Source organism: Mchenga conophoros, linkage group LG14 (genome assembly GCF_057382185.1).
Source record: "Mchenga conophoros isolate Kocher_MC1m ecotype Shallow Benthic linkage group LG14, M_conophoros_male_GT1.1, whole genome shotgun sequence".
Lineage (NCBI taxonomy): Eukaryota > Metazoa > Chordata > Actinopteri > Cichliformes > Cichlidae > Mchenga > Mchenga conophoros.
Window position 1 is genome coordinate 29477854 of NC_140539.1, and position 24122 is coordinate 29501975.

The following is a 24122-nucleotide window of genomic DNA, read 5'->3' on the forward strand; positions in this document are numbered from 1 at the left end:
GGCAAACACCTGTCGCTAGGGGAAAATATATAGTCCCAGACTGATTGTTGGGTGTTTCTGGTTAGCAGACAAGTTAATCTTCCATGCAAAATAGGAGACCACAGCAATCTGCTAGTGACAAAAACAATCACAAGGAGGAAGCACGTTCTATGGGACTGATTTTACCTGGTAACTACTCGCCAGCCAGTCAGGGAATACACATTTTTAACTGGATACTACCAGGTTTTTCTGACCAATTTCTAGGCCTGTGTGAGTAAGGTCTAAATATATAAAATGCGCATCACTGACTTTTGTCAGGGCACTGTCACTGACTGACAGTTTGTAAAGATGTGGGAGGGTGCTAGGTCACATTTGCAAACATACCAGTATACATGATGTCTGATGATTTAATTTAGTGGACAAATGTGATCAAAAGATAAAACAAAACAATTATAATATATGGTATTTTATTTCAGTTAAGAAATTGACAAGCACTCATCAGTCAACATATTAAAACATTTGTACCACGTGTGCAAACTCACACGACGGCTCCTTAAAATAAATACTTTTAAGAGGAAATAATACAGACAGAATATGTAAGGCTCAAACCACACGGACGAACAAATTCTCCAAATGTCCAAGAGACGAAAGGGTCTGAAAGTTCCCAAAGTCACCCCGACTCTCCAATGAAAGGTGTTTGTATAAAACAGCTAGGTACTTTTAAAAATACAGAATCTTACAAAAAGTTTTATTTTTTCACTTCTTTAAATCACTGGAAAATATCAGCTGGTATTATGACAAGAAATCAGGAAATTTTTCCATGTATAATCATAAAAAGACAGAATGTGCTTCTGCATTTTTACATTAGTATTCACATACATCGTGAGTGAACTGCATCGAGAAAGTCCTCCACACCTCGGATGGTGCTGTGATGGAGAGTGGTGTTTAGCGCAGGGCCGCTCCCCATTGTTGCATTATGCATCGATCTTGCTATCTTTTCAAAATAGCTGCAGTATACCCTCAACGCCCAGGCTACGTAAAACACACTTCACAGCCAAGTGTTCATTGTCTTTATAGGTTATATTAAAAACAGTGTTCACATTTCTGTATATAAAAACAAACCAAAAAAAGTAAAAAACAATATTCTTTTCGACAATTTGTCATCTTTCCAATGGTCCAAAAGAAAGAACAGCCATCAACAGGAGAGGATTTTACAAGTTACAGTACAAAAATGTGATCCCGGTGATAGCACATGAAGCATGCACGTGTTTATGTCGCCCTGCTCAGCCCTAAAACCCTCATGCGAAGACATACTGTATAAAAAGGCCACATGGCTTTTCCTTCTTTTTTTAAATGCACAGGTACTCCGACAGCTGACCTCTTTGCTCTACTCATCCGAAGACCAACAGAAGGTGAGTTTGTTTTTATCTTATTTGGGACTCCACTGTAGATATGAAGCCTCTAAGGGTCAGTACGAGTGTTTGTTTGGTTGAAGCTACTCACACCGGGAGAGGGGGGGGGGGGGGGGGGGGGGTCAAACTAGCTAAAAATACAAAGTCATGGAAAGGTCCTGTGATGGGAAGAAGAGACAGACCTGTAGTTTCATTGTTGACAGGTGAAAAAACGCTTTGAGAGATTTTGAAAGCAAACATCTCAACGCTGAAAAACCTTTGACACACCATCTTTTCTCAATGGAAAGAGAAAATCGTACAGTCGACATGACTTTGATGTCCTGAATGTCCTTTTTGGACTTTATAGTGATGAAAGGTTTGTGAAGAAGAACCATTTCATAATATATTTTTAACAGTTTTTAATAAAACAATCATTCTTAACCCGTTGCACTGGAGGCCGTGGTTGGCCTGATGAGCTTCGATGCTGTGTGGTTAGCTGATCATAATCATTTCATAACCAAATATGTCATCAGTCAAATGTTTGTATGAACAAAATCCAGAGATATTTGTCTGCTCTTGATAATCAGATCAATAGTTCTTGCTTTGCAAGAGACGATCTGACTGAACAACTGTTGCACTGAAACAACATGAGCAGGTCTGATTGGGAAGATAACGTTAATGTTTCAACGGCTTGCTGGATATTTATTGTTTCAGTGGTTTAAGTCTAGCAGTTGATAACACTCATATCTTTTGTTACAGCTGGTAGGTAGTTAGCTTATCAAGAGGAAACAAGAGGAAAAGCTGTTTGAAAGTGATGTATGAGTGGTTTACAGTTTCTGTGAGCATGCTAGGACTAGCTTGGTCCAACTTTACAGTACACCATACATACAAGACACCACATTGTCTGGCATTAAGGTGGACTTCAAAGAAGTATAATATGAGTGACTACTCCTCTGTGTTGTCTAAAGCCATCCACAACTGAGTAATCCCCACATGACTGTTGGCTACAGTTGCTTGAAGGCTAGCAGGAAGGCTAGCTGTTAGCCACACTAAGATTATAAGCTATAGCAGCTGTATCTTTTCCAAAGAATTCATTTTCTTATTCAAGCCTAATCAAGTTGAGTAAGCTGGATTGGTAGTTCAAAAGGCTAACCTAGAAACTGTGATCCACTCATGCTTGCATTCACAACTACGGCCAATTTAAACTCACCAATTAACCTAACATGCAAGTCTTTGGACTGTGAGAGGACACCGGAGCACCTGAAGGAAAGCCATGCAGAACAGCCAGCCAGGAAGTTCAAATCCAGAACAGTCTTGAATCATTATTCCATTAAAACATGAAAATGATCAATATTTGAGCTGGAAGTTTCTCACCCGTGAACACTGACCTGTTTGTGTGTTCACAAATCTCACAAGCAGTTCTTACTGCGTATTCAGGGTTCATATATACTGTATGAGCACATGTACAAAAGGCAGTTGGGCTTGAGCTTGAGTCCTCTGCTCCCTCTTCTTTAGATCATCCCAGATAAAAATGGGACATCTCTAAAACAGCTTGTTTTTTTCCTTTTTTCCTACTCTTAGTGTAGAGGCTAATGAAGCCCTTCAGCTTTATTTTATATCTGTTCCATAATCTTTTGTATGGTAAAAACAAAAACAACAAAAGCATAACTTAAGATAAACTCTTTAGGCACTGTTTGATTTCCAAGGCTTTCAGTTGTAGACTGTGATTAAAGGTCAACAAACGGAAATTGAAAAAAAAAAAATTAATAATAAAAGAAACAACAGAGATTGATGGCTCTGCAGACGAAACACTTTCTCCTCTCTGATATATCAAGGTCCTCCAAGTCCACTTGCACAGCCAGACAGACTCACTACAAGCTCTGTGGTGGAGAAGTTATAAGGGCAGAAAGTGTCTAAAGCAGGTGTCCCCAATCCCAGTCCACGAGGGCCGGTGTCCCTGCAGGTTTTAGATGTGTCCTTGATCCATCACAGCTGATTTAAATGGATAAACTACCTTCTCAACATGTCTTGAAATTCTCCAGAGGCCTGGTAAAGAACTAATCATGTGATTCAGGTGTGTTGACCCAGGGTGAGATCTAAAACCTGCAGGGACACCGGCCCTCGTGGATTGGGATTGGGGACCCCTGGTCTAAAGGGTAAGTCTGTATAAGTTCTCAAGGTTAAGTTTCAGTTCCAGTCTTTAACGAATCTTTCTCCTTCATAAACAGAAAACAAAGTTTGCATCTCAACCCATTATCTTCTGGGGAATCTCTATAGAAGCCTTGATGAAGATGCAGTTGTCCCGGACGTAGTTCCTCTTCTTGATCTCCTCGTGCGAGATGAACTTGGGGTAACCGAAGCCCAGCGTGCTCTCGTCCAGCGAGTTACGGCTGCTGCAGGGCTTCTGGAAGTTCTTCCAGTTAGGGTCGGGGTTGAAGGTCTCCGTGATGTGCTGGGGTTTTGAAAGCGATGGGTCGCTCTGGTCCAGAATGGAAAACGTCACCTTGTAGGAGAAGGGCCACTCCAGCAGGTTGTCATATTCTCCGGGCAGCACGCGGATATAGACAGAGAGGTGAGAGCCCTCACCACTCCCATTACCATTGAGGAAGGCTGACACCTGCAGCTTGTAGCCATAGCGGTGAGTGTAGAAGGGCGGGCTGAAGAACTCATGGTTACTTCTGAGTTTGGCCTCCTGGAGTTTCCGTGAGTAGTCACTGAGTTTCCAGATGAGTACGCCATCGTGGCTTACAGACAACTCCTCCATCTCCCTCCGCAGCTCCAGGATCTCCTGCCGCTGACGACCCACCAGGTTACACATCATGGTCAGGTGGGACTTAGTGGTGTCTTCCAGGTGACGACCAATAGCCAGTTTGGGGCACTGCAGAGAACGGGGAATCTGATTATAAAAACAAAAATTGGCTTCCCATCAGTGTAAAAGAATGCTTTTGCGCTAATCTTAGTTATTTATAGTATTTCTCCCAGGTTTTATACAGTATGGGACACTTAAAACTTCCTGTGTATCAATTAATAATAAAACAAACAGTAATATGATGAAGATGAGCATGCTCAGACTGCAAAGTGAATCTGCACTCTGCTTTTGTGTTTGTACTTTCCATCAGGCCATCTTTAAATAGAACAAGTCAAGCTCTCCAGATGCTTTTTAAGTCTTAACAGAACACCAAGCCGGAGTTTGGTGCTCATAAGTCACTCTTCCTCGAGCATATCCACATTTCTCCAGATTGATGTGGGTTTTATAAATAGACAGAAATGCACTGTCAGAGTGTAGAAGTGTTGATCTCATTAAAATAGACCCTACAGCCACAGCAGTGCATGTCTGAGAAGAAGAAAGGCAATACTTTGGACACATTTACCAAGGACCAGAAGTTTCCTTCTTGGACAACAAAGGCAAAACATTTGACAAGTCATCTCTTAAGGTCAAATGATGCAGGTCTTACCCTGTGTTTGCACCCGGCATCTTTAAAGGGGCAGAGAACGAGGGCGCTACCGCAGTTATCCTTCATATGGTTAGCCAGGTCCTCTCGGGCAATGTTGGGTGTGCCGCATTGGTTTGGGCACTGGACAGGAAAGCGAGGGCAGTGGTACTGATGGTTCTGCAGAGGACAGACAGCATGACCAGTAAGAACACAGACTGCACACCAAGGCTCAGATTAATAGCTGTACAGGGGAAAAGAAGCCCTTGAAAGTACCCCCCAAAACTTGGGTTTAAAAATGAGGCTACAGAGATAAAAAGCATAAAATTATTTTTATTTTAGCTTCAAAGAAAAGAAATGAAACTATTTGTTATAGTAAATACGTTATGGTTTTAGATCCATGGCTGAATAAACCAAGGAAAGCAGTGGATCTGGTTAATTGTGATTAACATTTTTATACATTTTCATCCATTTTATAAATGTCGGCTGATCATTTCATAAACTGATTTCATTAAAACCAGTCTATAAAATGTCTTCCATATCTTCATGTGACGTATTATATTGCATATTATTGTAAATTAGTGTATGTTGTCATGGTAAAATCAGCAGCTGTTTGAGATACCCCATTATAGACTAGATGGCGACATGAGGAAGCAAGATAACACCTATCTTTGTAAACCAATTAAATGAGCAATACTGAGAAAAGCTCTGAATATCACGTGACAACGGAAAAAGCTCTTCAACACTAGTGTGTGCTATGACCAAGATTGGATTATTACATCTTGGCCTGTCACGTGGGGGGAGGGTGACACTGACTGCTCTGCCTCTGGCCAGATGTGTGCAGCAGGAGGTGCCTTCCCCATAACAAAAACCCAGAAAGAAAAAACAGCAGCTTCACACTAAAAATCCAGCTGCCACAAGACAGAGACACCATAAATGGAAACATCCTTCAGCTACAGCAGGTTTTCTCTTTGCCATCGGGCCCCAATAGGCTGAATTACAGACAGAAGATAAAATGTGTCTCTGCACTTCATCTTGCCAAACATAATTATTTCACTAATAAAAAATAAATACATTTAAAAAAGAAATTAAGGAGCCTTTTAGGAAAAATCACAGCATCTGGTCATAAACTTAATGTGAAACAGACCTGGATTGTGTCGAAGACGAACTCCTTGCCGCAGTACTTGCAGGGCTGCGTGCGTTTGGGGCACTCGGCCATGCTGTGTTGGGACAGCAGGCGACGCATCATCCTCGCCCCGCACTTGTTCTCGCAGTAAACGCTCTCTTGAGGACATACACCCTGGTGATTCTGGAATGAGAAAAATAAAAAATTAGATCGGGGTTATGACATAAATCTATGATTCAGACATGGAGGTGTGCATATTTGATGGTGTCTTTTATTTAAACTGCATTTTAATTAACAAAATAATGCCTGTTAAAATTGGGTTATACTGAATGTTATTGCAGCAATGAACACACCTGGATCCATGAATAGTAACGAATCATGGGGATCTAACTGGATCTTAATCTAATAACAAAATGTTCACCAATTATATCTAATGGTGTCCAGCACAGAAAGCAAAACCTTTTTTTACCCATTTTATATTGCTAGATTTGTGAGGCAATTTAGTTCCATGTATTACCACTACTTTTCCAGTAGCCACGGGAACTGAACTGAATTAATTTAATAAAAATAAAAACTGTATATTTAGTTTTAAAAAAATGACCTAAATAAAACAGTCTTCCATTCAAACATTTTTTTAAAATTCAAATTAAAGTGTTTCTGCCACTGAACATTTGTTTTGGCATTTTGCCAACTTTCAAAACTTCAAATTTCACAATACACATGTCAGAATTTTGACTTTTTCCAAATTTATGCATCTTGAAATTTCAACTCATTCAGAAATAACTCCTCATTTTCAGATAATAACCTAAAATTATAAGATAGAATATAATATAATAATGAATTGCATTTATATAGCACTTTTCGGGGCCCTCAAAGTGCTGTACAATTCCACTATTCATTCACTCTCACATTCACACACTGGTGGAGGCAAGCTACAGTTGTAGCCACAGCTGCCCTGGGGCAGACTGACAGAAGCGAGGCTGCCATATCGCCCCTCTGGCCATCACCAGTAGGCGGTGGGTGAAGTGTCTTGCCCAAGGACACAACGACAGAGACTGTCCGAGCCGGGGCTCGAACCGGCAACCTTCCCGTTACAAGACAAACTGCTAACTCTTTGAGCCACGATTGCCCTAATAACGCCTTTATTGTCACTATACAGTTGTACAATGAGATACAGAGCATCTCCTACTCAGTGCAAACATGCCTGTTAGCATTGCAGCACTATATACATATGGAGAGTATTAACAGAGAAAAAATATATAAAATGTACAAATATACAAAATTATAAGATGATAACTCTTAAGTGTTATTATCAACTTTAAGTGGTAGGAACAAGCTTTCGCTTCTAATGTGGATAAACTCATTAAATTGTTAAAAATACTGTTTAAAATTAACACCACATTGTAGGGAATTGTTAGCTTAAATGCACGGCTAACAGTTGTTAGCTAAGAGAAACAAAGTAACAAACTATATTTAATTTACTGTACAAAAACCTAAAATAGCTATCTATAAATATAAACTTATTGTTTAACTTAAATATATAGATAACAGTTGCTAGCTAATAACTACACTACAGTAGAGACAAACAATTTAAGCTGTTAGCTAAACTGTAGCTGTAAAATACCTATGAAATGGAATAGCTTCAAAAAGCTAACAAATAGAATTATAGATAAATAAGTCATATTTAATAAATGACAAGTTGAATGCAGTTGCTAAGAGTAAATGGCAACCTCGAGCTAACATTAAACAATGTGAGAAACAGTGTTAATGAAGGAGTCTTGAGTCCAAGGCTGCAAGGGTAAGATATTTAGTTATTTTATAAGTATAACCAACTTTGTAGAAACTTTAACAACCTATTTTTTTTGTCTTGTGAATAAATGAATTTTCTGAGTACTGCTGTTAATCTCAGCAGCTTAAAGGCACATCCATATAAATGCTTACATTAGATATTAGGATTATTGGTAAAGGTCAAAAGTATATTAATGTTCCTGTAATATTGGGCAAAGGGGAAAGCAGAGTAAACAGAGGAGGGGCAGGCTGGCAGTAATGACAGAGGTGCTAGTGAGAAGCCTGAATTACTTCAGCTGTGGGAAACACTTTCAGCATGAAAGACACGGTTATATATTCTTTCTTTCTGCCAACACACGTGTTATTTCAAAATAGACCTAGACTCTCCGAGGGCTCTGACACGTGCATTCACTTTTCCTGCTGCTTTCAACAAAAACACCTTTCATATAACCATGGAAATCGTGTGCTGTCACATGAAGTTGTTTACAATGAGAGAGAAACCATAATAAAAATGATTTTTTTAAAAAAAAGGTGTGAAGTGCTTACCTCATAGGCTTCGCCGGTGAACTCGCTGCCACAAAACTCACACTTGACCTTGCGCTTGGGGCAGTCGTGCTGCAGGTGGTCGGGCAAGTCGCGGCGCGTCAGCTTGACTGAGCAGCGATTGGGGCAGGGTATCACATTGAAGGCGCAGGTGGAGAAGTGGCCCTGAGAGACACAAAACAGGTCATCAGAATCACCCCACATGCTGGGTGCAGCAGTGGAGGAAGGAGGCATGTATCAGAGGGCATGGCTTCTTACCTGCAGCTGCTTCATCTGGCCAGTCCAGCGACAGCCCTCCTCGCTGTGGATGCATCGGATGGGCAGAGCCAAGATCTGCTGCTCCAGCTCTGGGTCTGGGTAGATCTAAACAGAAAAGCAAGAGGAGGTTGGTGTAGCAGATCCCAGGATGTGTCCCCACTGGTTAAATGCATGTGGCTTTGACAAGTTTTTGCTACATTTGTAAGCTTTGTCATTACTTTGAGGGTAGGAAATATGGGATAAATGAGACACTGGTTAAGTGAATAATGGGAAATCATAAACCAGAATACAGACACTCAGTGGCTGCTCACAGTTACACACACTGGAGATTTATATTGCAAAAAGGGTAAATGCAGCCCTCATCAGACTGCAGCACAGTGACTCAAGCCAAGCACTGCAGTGATAATGAGTAAGTCTGTCGTTTTATGGGACCTCTGAAAGAGTCAGAGAGGGGAGAAAAGAGGAAAAGATTTATTTATTCTTGGTCACAGAGCGATAGGGATGAGTCAGTTTTCTGCCCAAACACCCCAAATCCTTCCCTACAGTACGCTGTCCAGAGGATTTACGGCTCTTTCGCTGCATCTCCATCCCTTGTGCTGTCACACGAAGCACGGGCAGAGCACTGATCAAACAAGAAAAGCCACTTCCTCAAAATGTCACAACAGCCCTCCGAACAAATAACGGCTCCCAGAAAGTGCCCGACTGCACTCACGTGTCTCTGCCATCGCCAGCAAGTTAAAAATTCATTTGGAAAACGATCTGCAAGGAAACCCTCGTCGTCTCTCTCATTGTTTGCAGCAGCTTTGTTAGGAGATAGACGCCTTTTCAAGTGTTTTAAAGTACATCTCTGAAGTGAAATGACATCCACAGAAAGCGACTCCATTTACACTGAAGGAGCGGTTGAGATTTCAGTGCCATAATCACATTCTCTGAGAAGAAACAAAGAGCAGAAAAAAAGTCCTCTAAAGCACACTGAAACACTCTCTCATTGTTACAGTCTTGGAATTTGCAGGAGGACGGCAATAATGACCTTTTAATAAGTTAGTCGCAGGCAGATCGGGGGGGGTTAATCTCTTTGGAGCTTCAAGTTGGGGGTTTATTCTGTCTGCTGCAGCAATTGTTGGCCGTGCACTGCTGCTACAGCAGAAACAGTGCAATCCTTTAATGACTCCAACACTGTTGTTCTGTGGGAGCGAGGTTGTGTTTGTGCACGTTTTCGAAGGACAGTGTTCAGCGAGCGTTACAACAACCCTGACAGGGACCACCAGGATGGGGTAATTTACAGGCGACTGGGAGCCTTGGCAAATAACAGCCTCTGACAGGTGTGCCATGAGCACATCCTTCCCGTGGGGAGTCCCTGCTATTACAGGCGCCTTCATCGCTCTGAGCACAGCATGCAGACCTGCACTGCTGCCCCGCTGAGCCTGCTGCAGCTCGAGGTTAAACCCTGATAATTTCCTTTGTTTTTTAATGAGTTTTAAGGTCACAAAAATCACCTTATTCCTCCCCGCCTGACGGTATCAGCTTTCATTAAATCTGAACGATGATGAACTTCTATTTAGTGCAGTCATCTTTTTCTTTTTCCAGTGGCTTTGAATAAATGAGCTTTGTGCACATAGAACAAGATCATAAAGAGTAAAGTTAACAAACTGCATGGGAGACTTATCAACTGAAGCCTAACGCTGCACTGAAAAGGAGATGATCCTTTCCTGCCCCTTATCCTTGTCTTCCAGTCTCTCATTTTGCAGTGGGGGTGTGGGTGTGTGAGAGCCAGCCGCCGACTCTGAATACAGTTAGTCATTATCTTTTCCCCCTGAGCACAATCTGATTAACTGCATTTATTGTTCAGCTGAAATTTCTTCTGGACATAAAGAGATGTATTAAAAGAGGCGAGGGTGGGGTGGTACTAGTTTTAATAGATTTTCCACTGACTCTGACTCTCAGTTAAAACAAGGATCTGTAAACTTACTTTCAAAAATTCAGCTTTTATCACACCATTATAAAGTCAAAGCCATCACCCTAAAGCAGTTTTTCTGATAATTTGCATTTACATCCGGATTCATGACTCCATCTTTATCTAATCTTTGTACTCGTTAGACATCTGATTTGCATTCGTTCCTAGTCAGGCCAGTGTAGCCCAGTTTATTTACATCCTGAAGCAGATGAATGCAAACAAAACAAAAATGCTACAAAGCTAGCATTTTAATTATTCTAGCATCTAGTGGCATGTTGTTACATTGATCATCTCCAGTCTTATCTGTACTCTGTGTTTAGTTTAAATGCTAGCGTGCTAAATTTCTCAACCACAGGGGTGATCACAGTTAATGTATCTGCTTAAAATCTGGATGCTAACGTGGTAGAAATTCTGTACAAATGGTCAATTCTTTGATCTGGTGCACATCAGCTTGGTCACACAAGCATTTTAGCACACTCACGTTACCTCACGGTGAGCTGTATCATGGCTATTATCACCTTTGGCCTTGCCAAATAGAACTCTTTGAAAACTTCCAGTGTACAGACATCCATAAACAAGGCGAAACTGAGTTTAAAACATGTTCTGTTAAGTGTTTTGTTTAACTTAGGTAATGTTGTTCAGTTTGCACATGACACAAAAGTCTGAGGTTTCAAGAACATCTTTTATGCTGTCCATGTCTCAAAGCAAGTCATTCCCCATCGGCTTTTGGCAGAGGGTATTTTTGGTCGCTCCCTTATTTCCCAAATGAGGTCATCGGAGTGGATGGATCCACATCTTTTATCTGACACAGATTTTATACCAGGTGCTGCTTTTTTTTGTTTTTGTTTTTTGTTACATAACCATCCCATTTATCCAGACTTGGGACCAGCACTTGGACTACCATATGCCCCCTGAGCCTGGGTTTGTGTCTGCCCCTGGGATCGGAACCATACAAACCACTACATTATGGGGTCATTTGTTCTCAATAGACTCCCATGTTAAAATACCCCACTTCACATCAATTAAAAAAGGTTTACAACCTAGAACTAAATATATTTGACCTCTATGGATATTTTCCTCCTTCAAACCAACTAAACAGGGTCTGTTTTTTCACATACTGCAGTAGGGGGTGTAGCTGGTTTGATTGACAGAAGTGTAACCACTCAGTGTTTGCTAGGCCACAGCTGCTAATTGGAGTCAGTGAAGTGAACCACTCAGCTGTGTTTGTGCTGTTATTGCCTTTTGGAGCATTTTCAATGGAAATTATCGGGACTTGCACTTTGGTATAGCCCGTCCAAGATATATCCACTAATTAGCATTAATTAGCAACTCCAACCGCTCATCTAAAATATGCTAATTTGCCCCTCAAAAACAAACAAACAAACCAAAAACCAAACAAAAAACAAACAAACAAACAAACAAAAAAACATGGCAGCGGACAAAACACATGTTGAGGCTTCCAAATGTGGTGGGTTTGGTTCATGTTGTTACCATGCTGATTTTTCAACTAAGGAGGGAAAAATGTGCTTTTAAAAATACTCCTGCATGTGTGGGTTTGGCTTTAGTTTGGGATTAGGAGTGTCAGTCGTACCTTGGCATAGTCTAAGGGCAGCTGATCCTCCGGACACTTGAAGACACCCTCACTGCAACAAAAAAAAACAAAAACAAAAAAACAGAAACAAAGAAAAGTTTAGTATTGAATGAAAAGAAGACAGAGAAAACAAGTTTAAAAGCAGACATTTTAAAACCACACTGGCCCTTGGACAGAGCTAAAAGGCTCTTCTATAATAGTCTGAAAGAGCAGCGTTGCTCTGCCCTTAGTGCTTCTCTGTCTCTTCGTATACACTTTAAAGCTGAAAAGTTCTCTGACTGATCATGCTGCGTGACGCACTCTCATGCACAGTGATGTCAGGTCTGTGAGCTGCTGACTTTAATGACATTGGCTCTTCTGTGTTTGACCCCTCAGAGGACACGTCTGCACAGATTTATATGACTGCAGAGGACAAAACTACACTGTAGAGCTTCATCTGTTTTTCTCTAAAACATAAAGAAATGATTGTGAACCCCACTGTTTAGCTTCTTTTTCTATTTCTCTTTTTGCTCTAGTACCACAGCCGACATAACAAAGTTCTTGTTTTAACAGGCTTCAGTTTTTCTCAGTATACAAACTGAGCCTCGCCTTCATGCTCGAGGCTCATCCTCGGGACGATTTGCCGATCTGCTCCCATAACAGTGAGACGACTATTTTCTGCATTTTTCCCCTGGAGTAGTAAAACCCCAAATAAGACTTTAACACCCACTTTACTACATACCCCCTGTGCAGTTTTTGTGGCGCCACAAAAGTGCATTCAGCAGCCCGTTTAAGGTCCAAATGAGTGAGTGCCATGGCTCATTAGGGCAGCCGTCTCCCAAACTCCCAGCCCTGATGTTGTCATAAAATATTCACACTTCTAAATAATAGAGGCAGCAGCCACTAGGGGTGAGCTGCTATACAGCGCCGAGGCTCACAGCTGCACAGCAGACACTTCTACACACACAAACTTAAACAGACAAAAAATAAATAAAAAAGGAGGCAATCATGGCTCATCTCCTGAGATTTTAACCATGTTATGATCATCTGGAGCCTCCCTGTTATTTTTGAGTCACACATGTTATTGTTGAAAGTCAGGCCATTTAAAAGATGTCACCTTGTGAATCTGCTCATGATAAACATGATCACACGATCATGCTCAGGCTTCACACTGCTATAACGGTTTGTTTTCACACAGTTTTTCTACTCTTTTCTCTGTGTGTTGTCAAAAAGGGGTGACCTCCGCAAGTACACACGTGTCCCCCCACCTGCTATGTAAACCTTGTATTTGTGAAGGTCAGCCAATCAGACCAAAGCTTAAAACAGCAAATTTCTTACATATGAAAAAAGTGAAGGGGTCAGGATGAAATTATTTATGCAAAGCTACTGTAGCTGAAGCTAATATTAAAAATACAGAGCTGGAAATCACTATAACTGGTCCTAATTTCAGCAGTGATTTTGCCTAAAACTACAAAGAAAACAAAACGGCAGGAGAAATGTGTTCTGCACAAAAGCCCTGAAGCTTCATCTGACCTGTGCAGAAGCCTCTCATAACCCCGACCACGGCCACATTATGCTTAAACTAATTAAGGGACAATCGTATGCAAACAGTAAGTGTATGCCTTTTGGTGCTTTAATTTGCTTGGCAGTGTCACCTGACTGCAGCTCCCAGAGGCACAGGGACATGTGACAAGGCGGGAGTGCATGTGCACCCCCTGTCTAACCAGCTGCTGTGAAACCAGAGAGTGAGCAGCAAATGGGGGGGGGGGGGGGGGGGGGGGCAGAGGTTAGGCCTGAGATGGAGGGAGGGTTGATGAAAAAAAAAAGGGGGGAGGTTAATGCATGACGAGACAGCAGTAATTCTCTTCCATTAGGGTCACTGTGTCAGCAGGGAGCTGGAGACCAATTAACAAACCCACAACGGGCTGTAAAAGGAGGTCAATCGATTAGAGGCTTCGAGAGTCCAGTCAGCATCTCGTGTGGTGTGAAATCATTTACAGTATTCGTGGCCATCGCAGATTTAGAAAGCGCTGCCTGTCCCACAACTGTAAAGCGAGAGGAGATGGGAGGCGACAGGCTCTCCGCTCTGGACAGGGGGTGATGTAGGCGCAGGCAAGGGTGGTGGGGGTTTACAGCCCGAGGCCCCATCCAACTCGGGCCATGCATCTGACACACAGAGAGGCAGACAGGCGAAAAGAGCCTAGTCACAGACTGTCAGGATAATTCCTTCCCCGGTCACAGAGAAGCTCCCACAGCTCCCACACATTCATGTGTTCGGCCCCACGAGCGATAACGCTGCCCGACTCTCTCGGGTCGCTCTCGAATCGAACTCTCTGTCGCTCCATGACAGCACATTAGCAGTGAACAGCGGGGCTGATGTGAGACACAGCTCCGGTTCAATTCATCCATCTTCTCTGCCAAACAATTTCTTTGGCTAGCGAGAGCTTTCTAGAAGAAATGAAATATAACCCACAGATTTGGGTACAGTACAGAATACTCTGCTACAGGACTGCTTCAAGCGACATGTTTACTACAGAAAATGATTATCTGGATATTGATACAAATTCGTTTTTAAGCATTTATCTAAGAGCACAAAGAAAAGACTGGAAAACTGGTAGAAAGATCAATGGAAAGTTGAACAGGTTCTTATACAGTGCATTTCTACTCACTTGGAACACTCCAACCACTCCAGGATCAAACTACCAACCTCTAAGTTAGTAGGTAGATCAGGTCAACTGCTAAGCTATAGCCACCCTATCTAAGGTGAGATTTGAACCTGGGACTCTACATTATCCTTGTGATACATCCTGCTCAATCCAGTGAGCTAAAAAAAAGCAAAAAATTGTTTTTTCTAAATGCTTGATGGTTCCAAATGTGTACAATTTTTCATTCAAACAATTTTCTCTCGTATAGTTACAAGCACTACTTTGGACAGATGTTTAATCCGACAAACAAAGCGATCTGAGGACGTCACCGTGGGCTGCGGGGAATTGTGCACTTCTACTGGACCTTGACATTTTATAGCACTTTACACAGTAAGCAATTAGCAGATCAGTAGTAAAAAACATTGCACAGGACAGCCGCAGCCTGACTAAAGCTACTATAGGGTAAACATTACTATTAAGCAAAGCCTTGAGGGTAAACTTGAACTGTGCACGTGGGAACTCGCACCCCACAAACTTCTTCTGAAACGAGTTCGTCATAAATGTGCATAACAGTCGAGATGCTGGTAAACAGCGTTTCGGGGCTGTGTCGGGGAGTCACGGGGGAGCAGCTTAAGAGCGCATAGCATGCAATTTAACACAATCACTTCATTAAAATTTGATCTCCCCCTTCTGTCCACTCAGCTGCTCTCAGGCATTCTTAATATCACCTTAAATTCACTGGTAGGCGACACCGTCACATCGTGTTAGGGGGTAGAAAACACATTCCCCCCACTGCAGGTGAAATACACCCACCCACCTACCCACCAATCAGCCCTTAAATCCCTCTTCCCTCTAATTGCCCTCTCTTTCTCTCCCCTGTCCTTAAATCTTTTCAGGCCCAGATTAAACAGTCGTTCATTCATCCAGCTGATACCACGAGGACAGCCGTCACAACATGCTTCGTCACTCTGCGCGCAACTCCTGACAGGCAGACGGTGAGGAGTACAAATCCCTCAGGTTTAATCTCACCGGTGCAGAGCGGAGTGGTGTTTTTCCAAGAGACAGCGACCGGCCTGCAGGCCACACAGAGACAACATGTTGGTGACAGTCTGCCTCAGAGTAACCTTGAAGCCTGCTCTGTATTGACTAAGAGAGAAACTCCTAAACAAACCCTTCTGTGTTTGCCATTGTGGCAGGCAAGGGCTGTCGAGACGCACAAAACAAACTAAATCAAAAGCACGAGAGCTTCGGAGAGCGCCAGTCTGTGGCACATTAACTCTCTGAGCAGACTTTTGTTATTGAGTCAGATAGCTTCGGGAGCCTTGACTGAACTGCCCACTTATCTCTAGCCAGAGCTCGCTGCCAGCTTTTATGTTCATCCTTATGCTAAAGCCTTTTGTCTTTTCAAGATATAACCAGGATTAACTTTAATATGCACAAACAAAACCTTAAATCCCACCAGTGCGCTGCATGAAGGCTTTGGGTCTCACAGCTGAAACTCTTCTCGTTTCCTCTCAGGAAGTTGAGGGAAAACAAGACCTTTGTTTTATCTCATCTAAAGTTACGATAATCCCACAAATCCATCTGGTTTTGGGTTTTTGTGTGCAAGAAGTCAGGACTTCCTTCGTCAAAGTCTCGTATTTTGAACACTAATGAGTACAGATTTCATAGAGACATCAGAGTATGAGTTTTATGGTTCAACTACATTTAAATTATCTCCTTTTTTGCAAGTTTGGGATACTTGATACAAAACAAAACATGTACCTCGAGTTTCACACTGTACTTTCTAATATTTTTTTTTTTTTTCTCATGTTTCAGTTGCAGGATTAGGGTTTAAAATCACAATCAGTCTTTCTCAGTACAGAAAAACACCTTTTCAATAACCATTAACTAATTTGAGAAGATCCGTTTCAGCTATCGTCTCCCACTCTGCTCCAATTGTTCAGCAGGCCTGGCCAAAATGTGCCAGCGGTACTCGATGAGTCATTCTGTGAGTAGAGGCGCAACCCTCTGGGAGCTGCCGGTTGCTAACAAAGCCCCAGAGTTCAACCGCACGACCAGAACTGCAAGCGAGGCAGCAGCATTCTTCGGTTCCAGGGTGTGTCAAACTATATGTGAGGCGGGCATAGCGCTTACGTGTTGAAGTAACGAGGATACGAAAGAGAAAGTAATAAGGAAAAGATTAGAGTTAAGGTAAATCATTTTAACCTGGGTTTTTTCCCGTGGGAGGGAAATAAAACAATCTAGCACGGACTTTGGACTCTGCATCCAACAAACTAAATAAAAATAAAAGTGCTAGCAGATTAAAGGAAAGGAACAACCTCCAAAAACGCAAAATACAGGCAAAGATCGGACTGTACTAGAACGTCTCAACCATTTTTACACGTGGACTCCAGTTCTGAGCCTTTTCATAGGTTAGATGTGAAAATGCAAATATCCCTGCACAAAGCCTGCGTGATATCAGAGCGTGGAGGAGGGAATAGTCTGGAGAATTCATAGCAAGCGAGTGCCTCCTCAAAGTTTTACCCGTGAACTTCCCCTCACCCAAAGCAAACAGACTATTTCCAGGAATTAGAACAGGAAGGACAACTACCTGTTGTTCGTTACATGTGGGCAAGAGCAACTTGGGACGCTGCCAGGACCCGATAGTTGTCATCACAATTTATGGAAAGCAGAAATCTACACACGCAAGACTATCAGGGAAATTATAAGTGTGACAGCTACTACCAGTTTAATGAGAACTTCACACAGAGAATTCTAACCGTTTTTCCAGAGATTTAACAGTTCGTTCTTACGTTTTTCCAGCTGTCTCTGAAGCTGTCTGACCACAAACCACAATTCGTTGTAATGTCTTGTGGAGGAGCAGCTTTGCAACAGAGTTTTTAGAACAATGGGATCAACATAAAATACAAAAACCAACGACAGTCAAAAGGTTACACTGACATCCTTCTGCACACCACAAACTCAAAGGTTACAATTAGTATTGTTAGTGCTGCAGCTCAGAGGTCTTCCTGAAAACATCCTGCCTCTAGCCGGGTGTTCTGTCCCTCCGCCTCACGATTAGCTGCGCATCCCCTGAATAAGCCGGGTGATGTTTCCACCTGTGGAACCTGATAGACTTCGCCCACAGCTCATTTGGCTTTCCGCCGAGCTCTCTGCGGCCCTCTCATTTGTCTGAAAGAGGAGAAGCAGCTCCTACTTTCACAGAGCGCGATGACACACCGGCCTACAGGTGGATTGACGGCTCCTTTGCAGACTTTCTGTGTGGCATATCCACACATGAATGACGCTGTGACAGCTGCTTGTGTAGCGCTTAATTCCTACAGGATAAGCTGTCCATACCTGTGGTTTGTTGGAGATTATATTGTGCATAAGCCCTCTGACATTTCTGGAAGGCAAAGCTATTGCCTACTAGGAAGCACGGTGACCTTTTCACATAGTATAGCAATAATTAAAAGAGGTTGGCACTGAAACGTCTTGGTGTAGAACGTTTATTTAAACTGAGGCTGTAGAACATAAGTGTGAAATGACTAGTGAAGTAGTTATTTTATATAAAGTAAAAAACCCACACATTTCTTTGTTTACAATTTGTAAATGTGAAAGTGTTTTGTTTTTTTCCTTCATTTGACATTATCAGGTTTTGGACACCTGTCTGCCTGATAAATAAAGGATTTCAAAGAAAAATAGCAGCAGATTGACTCAATTTTTGTAGAGAAAAATTAAACTAAATCTAACATTTTACACGAATAGCATATAGTTTTTCTGCATCTCTATTGTTGTCCTTCAGTCTGTTACGCACCTGACATTTTAGTGTCCAATTTATAAGGCTGCTATTATCGTCTGAGCTAAATTTGTACAGTTTTCTGTTCCGTCTTTACTCTGTAAAGTACAGATATTATTACTGAACCTCACACCGAGGCCATCTAATGGCTCATAGCTCAGTTACTATTTAGCAAAGGAGTCACAAGACAGTCAGTAAATTTTGGTCAAACACAGTTTCTTTATCATATGCCCCGAAAACTAAACTAAAGAGAAGAGAGGACGGACTATTACATTTTGCACTACTGTTTTTACCCTAAAATTATTCTTACAGTTTTTGACAGATCTCAGGAGGCTTTTTGTTGAGTTTAGCAGGATCCAGTCTGGAATATGACACCTGTAAAATCCTATCTGACTTCCTGTGTTGGTCACTAACAGCCACTGACAGCTGTTTAATATGAAGCAACAATGGCTGACAGTCTGTAGGTCATGGTCATCAGCAAGAGAGAAATAAACCACATGTGACGCTGTGTCAGATGGCGCTTCAAATAAAGGCGGAAAATGTAACTGTTTTCAAAGATTTGTTGCATAATTCCCTGTAAATTGAACTTTCACACTTTCAGTTCTCCATGTTCCTTATCCAGAAAAGGACTATTTTTGTTGCGTTACTTTGCTGAAGCAGGAATAAAATGATGCAAGTGGAAGAAAGGCACTACTACTACTACTGGAGAGAGTGTGAGTGTGTGTGGGTGGATGTCTGGCCTCGTTCCCTGGCTTCATCTCCTGCACCCCATGCAACACACTCGCTGAGAACAAATGTGTACCAAGATAGAAAAAACCATTAAAGGACGGTTTTACTACGAGCTACACAGACGCCACCTACAAAAACCTGAACAAAAGAAGAAAAGTGGATTTCGAAGCTACTGGGAATTTGTTTCGTGCCTATACGCAGGCAATTTTCTGACCACACACAAAACAGTGGAGATCAGGACACCTGAGGCCATCCCTGCTCATGCCGTCATCGCTTATGCAATGTTATTCATTTCTCTGAGCAGTTCACCTCACCGTGTTGACATTTGTGAACACGAGCCATCTGTGAGAGAGTTCGCACATGTTCTCACAGCATCCAAAGGTTGACAAAAATCTGTTTGTTTGTTTTTTTAATGTCAGCTCGGCAGTAGCACCGGAAGCAGATAAACGTGAATGTTGCCCTGCGCTCCGTGTCATCTAAGAGCTCTGACTGAGCGTACTCAAAGTGTGACCCACCAGTAAGAGAATATTTCCAGGGACTGTCCTTTAAATTTCCAAAACACAACATCAGATGTGATGTTGTGTCCTGAGAAGGCCTGCAATAAATGATCATAAATATGCACCAATAACACGTGACCTCAACGCATGCATTTGAACAGGATTACATTTTCTGTATGAATAAAGGGGATAAACTGAAGCTAACACAGGTTTGCTATTAACGGATGAACTTTTATTGAACATATTTTTCAGTTCATAACATAATTATTCTGCTAACTTCTTTAATTTTGATGTATTTCTACACACAAAGACCTGGTTGTACTTGTAGCATTACACAATAAAGCTCCATTGATGTGTTATTGGTTTCCAGAAAACACACACCTACATCTCCTGGACAGAAATAACCTTTTGTGCGATTATAAAAAGTAGAACTCAGTCGCTCGAGAGGTGAAACCTGGCGGTCGGTCTGAATTTGAGAGCAATTAGATGACGATGACTCATCTCATCGACCAGAGGCGTAGCTCAGCCACACAGCCACGAGGAAAACACAAAGAAGAAGAGAAAAAAAAAAAAAAAAAAAAAAAAAAAAACACCTTTCGGAGGGCAAGCAGGAGAGGGGAGGAAGGAAGACCATATATGGAGGGCTGAAGGGAAGAGGAGGAGTAGTTTTCTGAAAGCTGAAGGCAAGCTTGTGTGATGCATAATCCATCCTTAAGTGTGTGAGGAGGGGAGACGGCACATACAAGTAGTTATAATCCCCCCCACACTGTCTCCTTCCATCAGCGTGATCAGGCTCTGACATGAGTCTTTAACAGAAAAAGGAGGGGGGTATAACAGAAACTGAATTCCAGCTCCTCCACTGACACTAAATTTATAGCAGTCATAAACTCAAGACGCCCTCCTAGGTCGCACCTTGGATATTATGAAAGGAGCAAGGGTTTAATGATTGATAGCGCTCATTTCCAGGTTAAATATGAAGTTAGCTGAAGCAGCTTGTCAGCTTAGCTCCGGATCAAAAAAATGAAAGAGCTATCTGAAGGTTTCTGCACAGTTAAATGATAAAAGGTAAATCAGGTTCAAGAGTTTCAGGAGCCTCGCCTCGACGTCTGTTAAATACCTGCAGGCATGTGCACAACACCGATAACTTCAAAAAACACTCAATTATAAATTACTCAAGACAAGATTGATTAGGATCTAATATTCTAGAGAGCAGTATCACTCCTCTATCTTGACAAAGAAGCCAATAAGTGCATTTCCCAAATGGTCCAACTCTTCCAATAAAATGCCTCAAGTCATATGGATGTCAGTGCCAGTTATGCCAGTTTTATACCAACGCAGACTGTTTTCTAAGGAACTTGGCAGGCAATCAAAGACATAATATAACAGAATGCAGTAGGATCTTTTGTTTTCCTGGTCGATTTCATCCCCCAGATTAAACGTTGGATGCAGGAGGTACAGGAAAATCAATCCACTTTCATTAACTGCTGCTGATCTGGGAGCAGGGTGGTGGGGGAGTTGCAGAGAGAGAGAGAAAAAAAAAAAGAGAGAGGTCCCATCAATTGTATCGGGAGCTGAGCTCATGCATGCATGAGTGCAGTCACCCTCACCCACTCAGTATACAGCAAAAGTGGAAAAAAAAAAAAAAGGAAACGAGAGAGACCACCATAACGGAGGCGTACCCGCACGAACAGAGCCCGCACTGCGTACATGAAAGGAAAGCAGAGCTTGAAAGGAGATGCTTTACGTTTGATCTGAAGGGCGGTTTGTGGAGGGGCGGGGCGGGTGGAGGACTGCATCTGGAGATCAATGAAAGTCCTGAGGTTTAACATGTCACACATGTGAGAAGGACTTACTGGCCATTGAAGAAGTGCTAAAAGCTGCATTTAAGGTTGCAGCAGGTGAGAAATACCCCACTCTCTGTTTTACTATCCACTGTCACCAATTTGTGAAGATTCAAAAGCTACAAAGGAGCTGGAGAGTGATCAGCTATAATTCAGCAACAAATGGAAGCAGCTACATGCTCTACATTTCTCCAGACGCGTGCGATATTTAGCAGTTTTAATCACAGATGGCTGGTCTAATTTTAGTTCAGAAGGCAGATTTCTGCTCAAAAGAGCAATATGCAGCGATGACGGCTGGCTTTGAGGAGCCGCAGTTAATCTCGTGGAGCGCCTACACCGGACGGGGAGGCAAAGTCTGGCCTACTCAAACGAGAGCCACAAGCCAACTGTATGCATATGGCAGCGGAGACGCAGTAGCAGACAGAGTCACCTCATTTCCCCCCTCAAAACAGCATTAATGAATCAGCTATTGGAGCCACAATCACGGAGAAGCACAACATGAAATCGCAGCACTAATGCAGATTAAGTGTGGAAGCAGCAGCGCGCTTCGAGCTATTGTACAAGCTGCCTGTCAAAATATGAGCATTTTCAATCAGTTTGTGACGTCTGCAATAATAAGGCATGAGGTGTGCTGCTCAAAAAAAATAAAGAAAATGTTTTCATTCAGGTGTTTAGTTTGAGGCAGTCAGCTCAGTTTAAAGACTGGAAACAGGGAATCAGTCAGCCTGGCTCTTTAAAAGGTCTCTGTATCATTGTGGGTGGATTTTTCTTACTCTAGGACAGAGCTAGGCCAGCTCCATGGTCTCCTGGTGCAGCTTCATAGAACACATTAGTAGGCTGAAAACAGGAGGGGGGGCTCAGCTAGTCTGGCACAGTCCAAAATCTGCTTACTAACACCTCTAAAGCTCACTAACTAACCACTTTATATCTTGTTTGTTTAATCCGCACAAAACCCTTCGCACAGAGCCAGGCTGTGCCCACTTCCACTATATTGAGCTGCTAGCTGCACATTCATATTCAGCAGAAATAGCATCCACACTCTTCTTCCTTTGCAAACCATTTCACATCTTCTCATAAACGTCTCTCTGAGCTGGGACACTGCCGCAGGTCAGCGTATCTGACAGATGGTTGACAGCGAGGTGAGGAGGTTAATGCCCAGTAAATCCAGAGATAAGCATATTCTGCATCATAACGCATTTTACTTTGAACACACTTTCTCTGATTAGTTTGGACACTGGATGGGAAAAATCAGTCCTTCACACAAATACTGGATTAACTCAAGATTTAAATGCAAGGACAGTTCAGCGAGTAAGACGAGCTGCGATCGGTCACGATGGAGCATCTCTGCTTCGCACACAGGAATAAAAAAAAACATCAAAACACAAAACTACATTTCCACACAGAGGTGTAGGCTTCTATATTCTATTAGGCTAAACGCATGTGGTCAAAATGCCTTTAAAAAAAACAAACAAACAAGACCATTTTATCTTCTCTGGAAGAATGACGAGGAATATGCCAGTGATTTGTTAACTGGTCCTAGCAGAGCATTTTTCCTGCGTAATGACCTCGTTTTGCTCTCTGTGGGGTTTGTTTTATGACTTTAAGAACCGCCAAGATCTGTTTCGCCCAGACGCCAAGAGGGACATTTCAACTTTAAAGAGAATTTAGGACAGACCTGGCCACCAGAGGCACGGCATCAATCAAAAGCCACTTAGAGCTAAAATTTCACCATTTAGTACCTATAGGCGCATGAGCTCATGGCAGAAGAGTAGGAGAGGAGGAACTGCTGCTGCTGCTTTGCATGCTCTCAGCATAAATCACATTTTATAGCAATTCGTAAGGAGAGTGCTTCGGTTTGCTCGTTTATTATGGAGTCGACTTTCAATGCCAAGGCCCTCACCAGACAAAGAAGACTGTTGTTTTTACAGCAAGCAAATGAGCCGTATACCCTGAAGGAGAGAGCCTCAGAGAAACACAGAGCTCATCACTCATCAGTTAACACTATTATTTACTGCAGACTGACTGACAATCGCTTTGGAAATATGTAGAGCAAAGAAAACAAGCTCAGATTTTTTTTAAAAAGTGAACAAATTCAGACCACAGACACATCTCAATCAAGTTCAGGAGCAAATGATCGGTCTGCAGATTATGCCAAAGAACTTCTCCATCACAACTCCACTGAGAGACTGCAGCAGGTGGGCAATGCAGATAGCCCCTCCCACTTGTAATAGCTTATGGATCGTAGCAGATCTTTTCACTGATGTGCACCTGTTAACCTTGGAAAAGCAGGTGGAAAACATCCATTATACCTTATTCTTAAAAACATCAAAAATGTGAAAGTAAATGTAATGAAAAAAAATGTTAAAATGAGTCAAAACATGAAAACAATCTCCTTCCACTGTAATTCATATTTGGCAGTATGGCTCTGCTTTGAAAGAAGCAATGACAAGAGCATTGTTACAGGTGGAGGAAGCCTAGAACAGTGGGCTAAAGGATATCGGCTGATCCATCAGCTGATGTGAGTTAGTACTGAGATTGGTTAGTCTGCTGAGATAGTGGCTCGGAGGCCTGAACTATACGAGGCATCTA

The 24122-nt window shown here is 42.2% G+C and overlaps 1 protein-coding gene across 3 annotated transcripts in view; it reads right to left on the minus strand.

Moving 5' to 3' along the window:
• Positions 1-429: 429 nt before the first annotated feature.
• traf4a (tnf receptor-associated factor 4a) overlaps positions 430-24122 on the minus strand; it is a 39290-nt gene continuing 15597 nt past the window's right edge. Inside the window, exons 1-7 of one of the 3 annotated variants that reach the window (XM_085243829.1) lie at positions 17481-17733; positions 12062-12113; positions 8517-8621; positions 8262-8423; positions 5949-6110; positions 4826-4981; positions 430-4266 (exon numbers count right to left, since the gene is read on the minus strand). In XM_085243829.1, the coding sequence (XP_085099955.1) occupies positions 3616-4266; positions 4826-4981; positions 5949-6110; positions 8262-8423; positions 8517-8531 (1146 nt within the window). In that variant the 5' untranslated portion in view covers positions 8532-8621; positions 12062-12113; positions 17481-17733 and the 3' untranslated portion in view covers positions 430-3615. Of the gene's footprint in view, positions 4267-4825; positions 4982-5948; positions 6111-8261; positions 8424-8516; positions 8622-12061; positions 12114-17480; positions 17734-24122 lie in introns of those variants that run through there. The other 2 variants (XM_085243827.1, XM_085243828.1) reach the window with 2 other exon arrangements.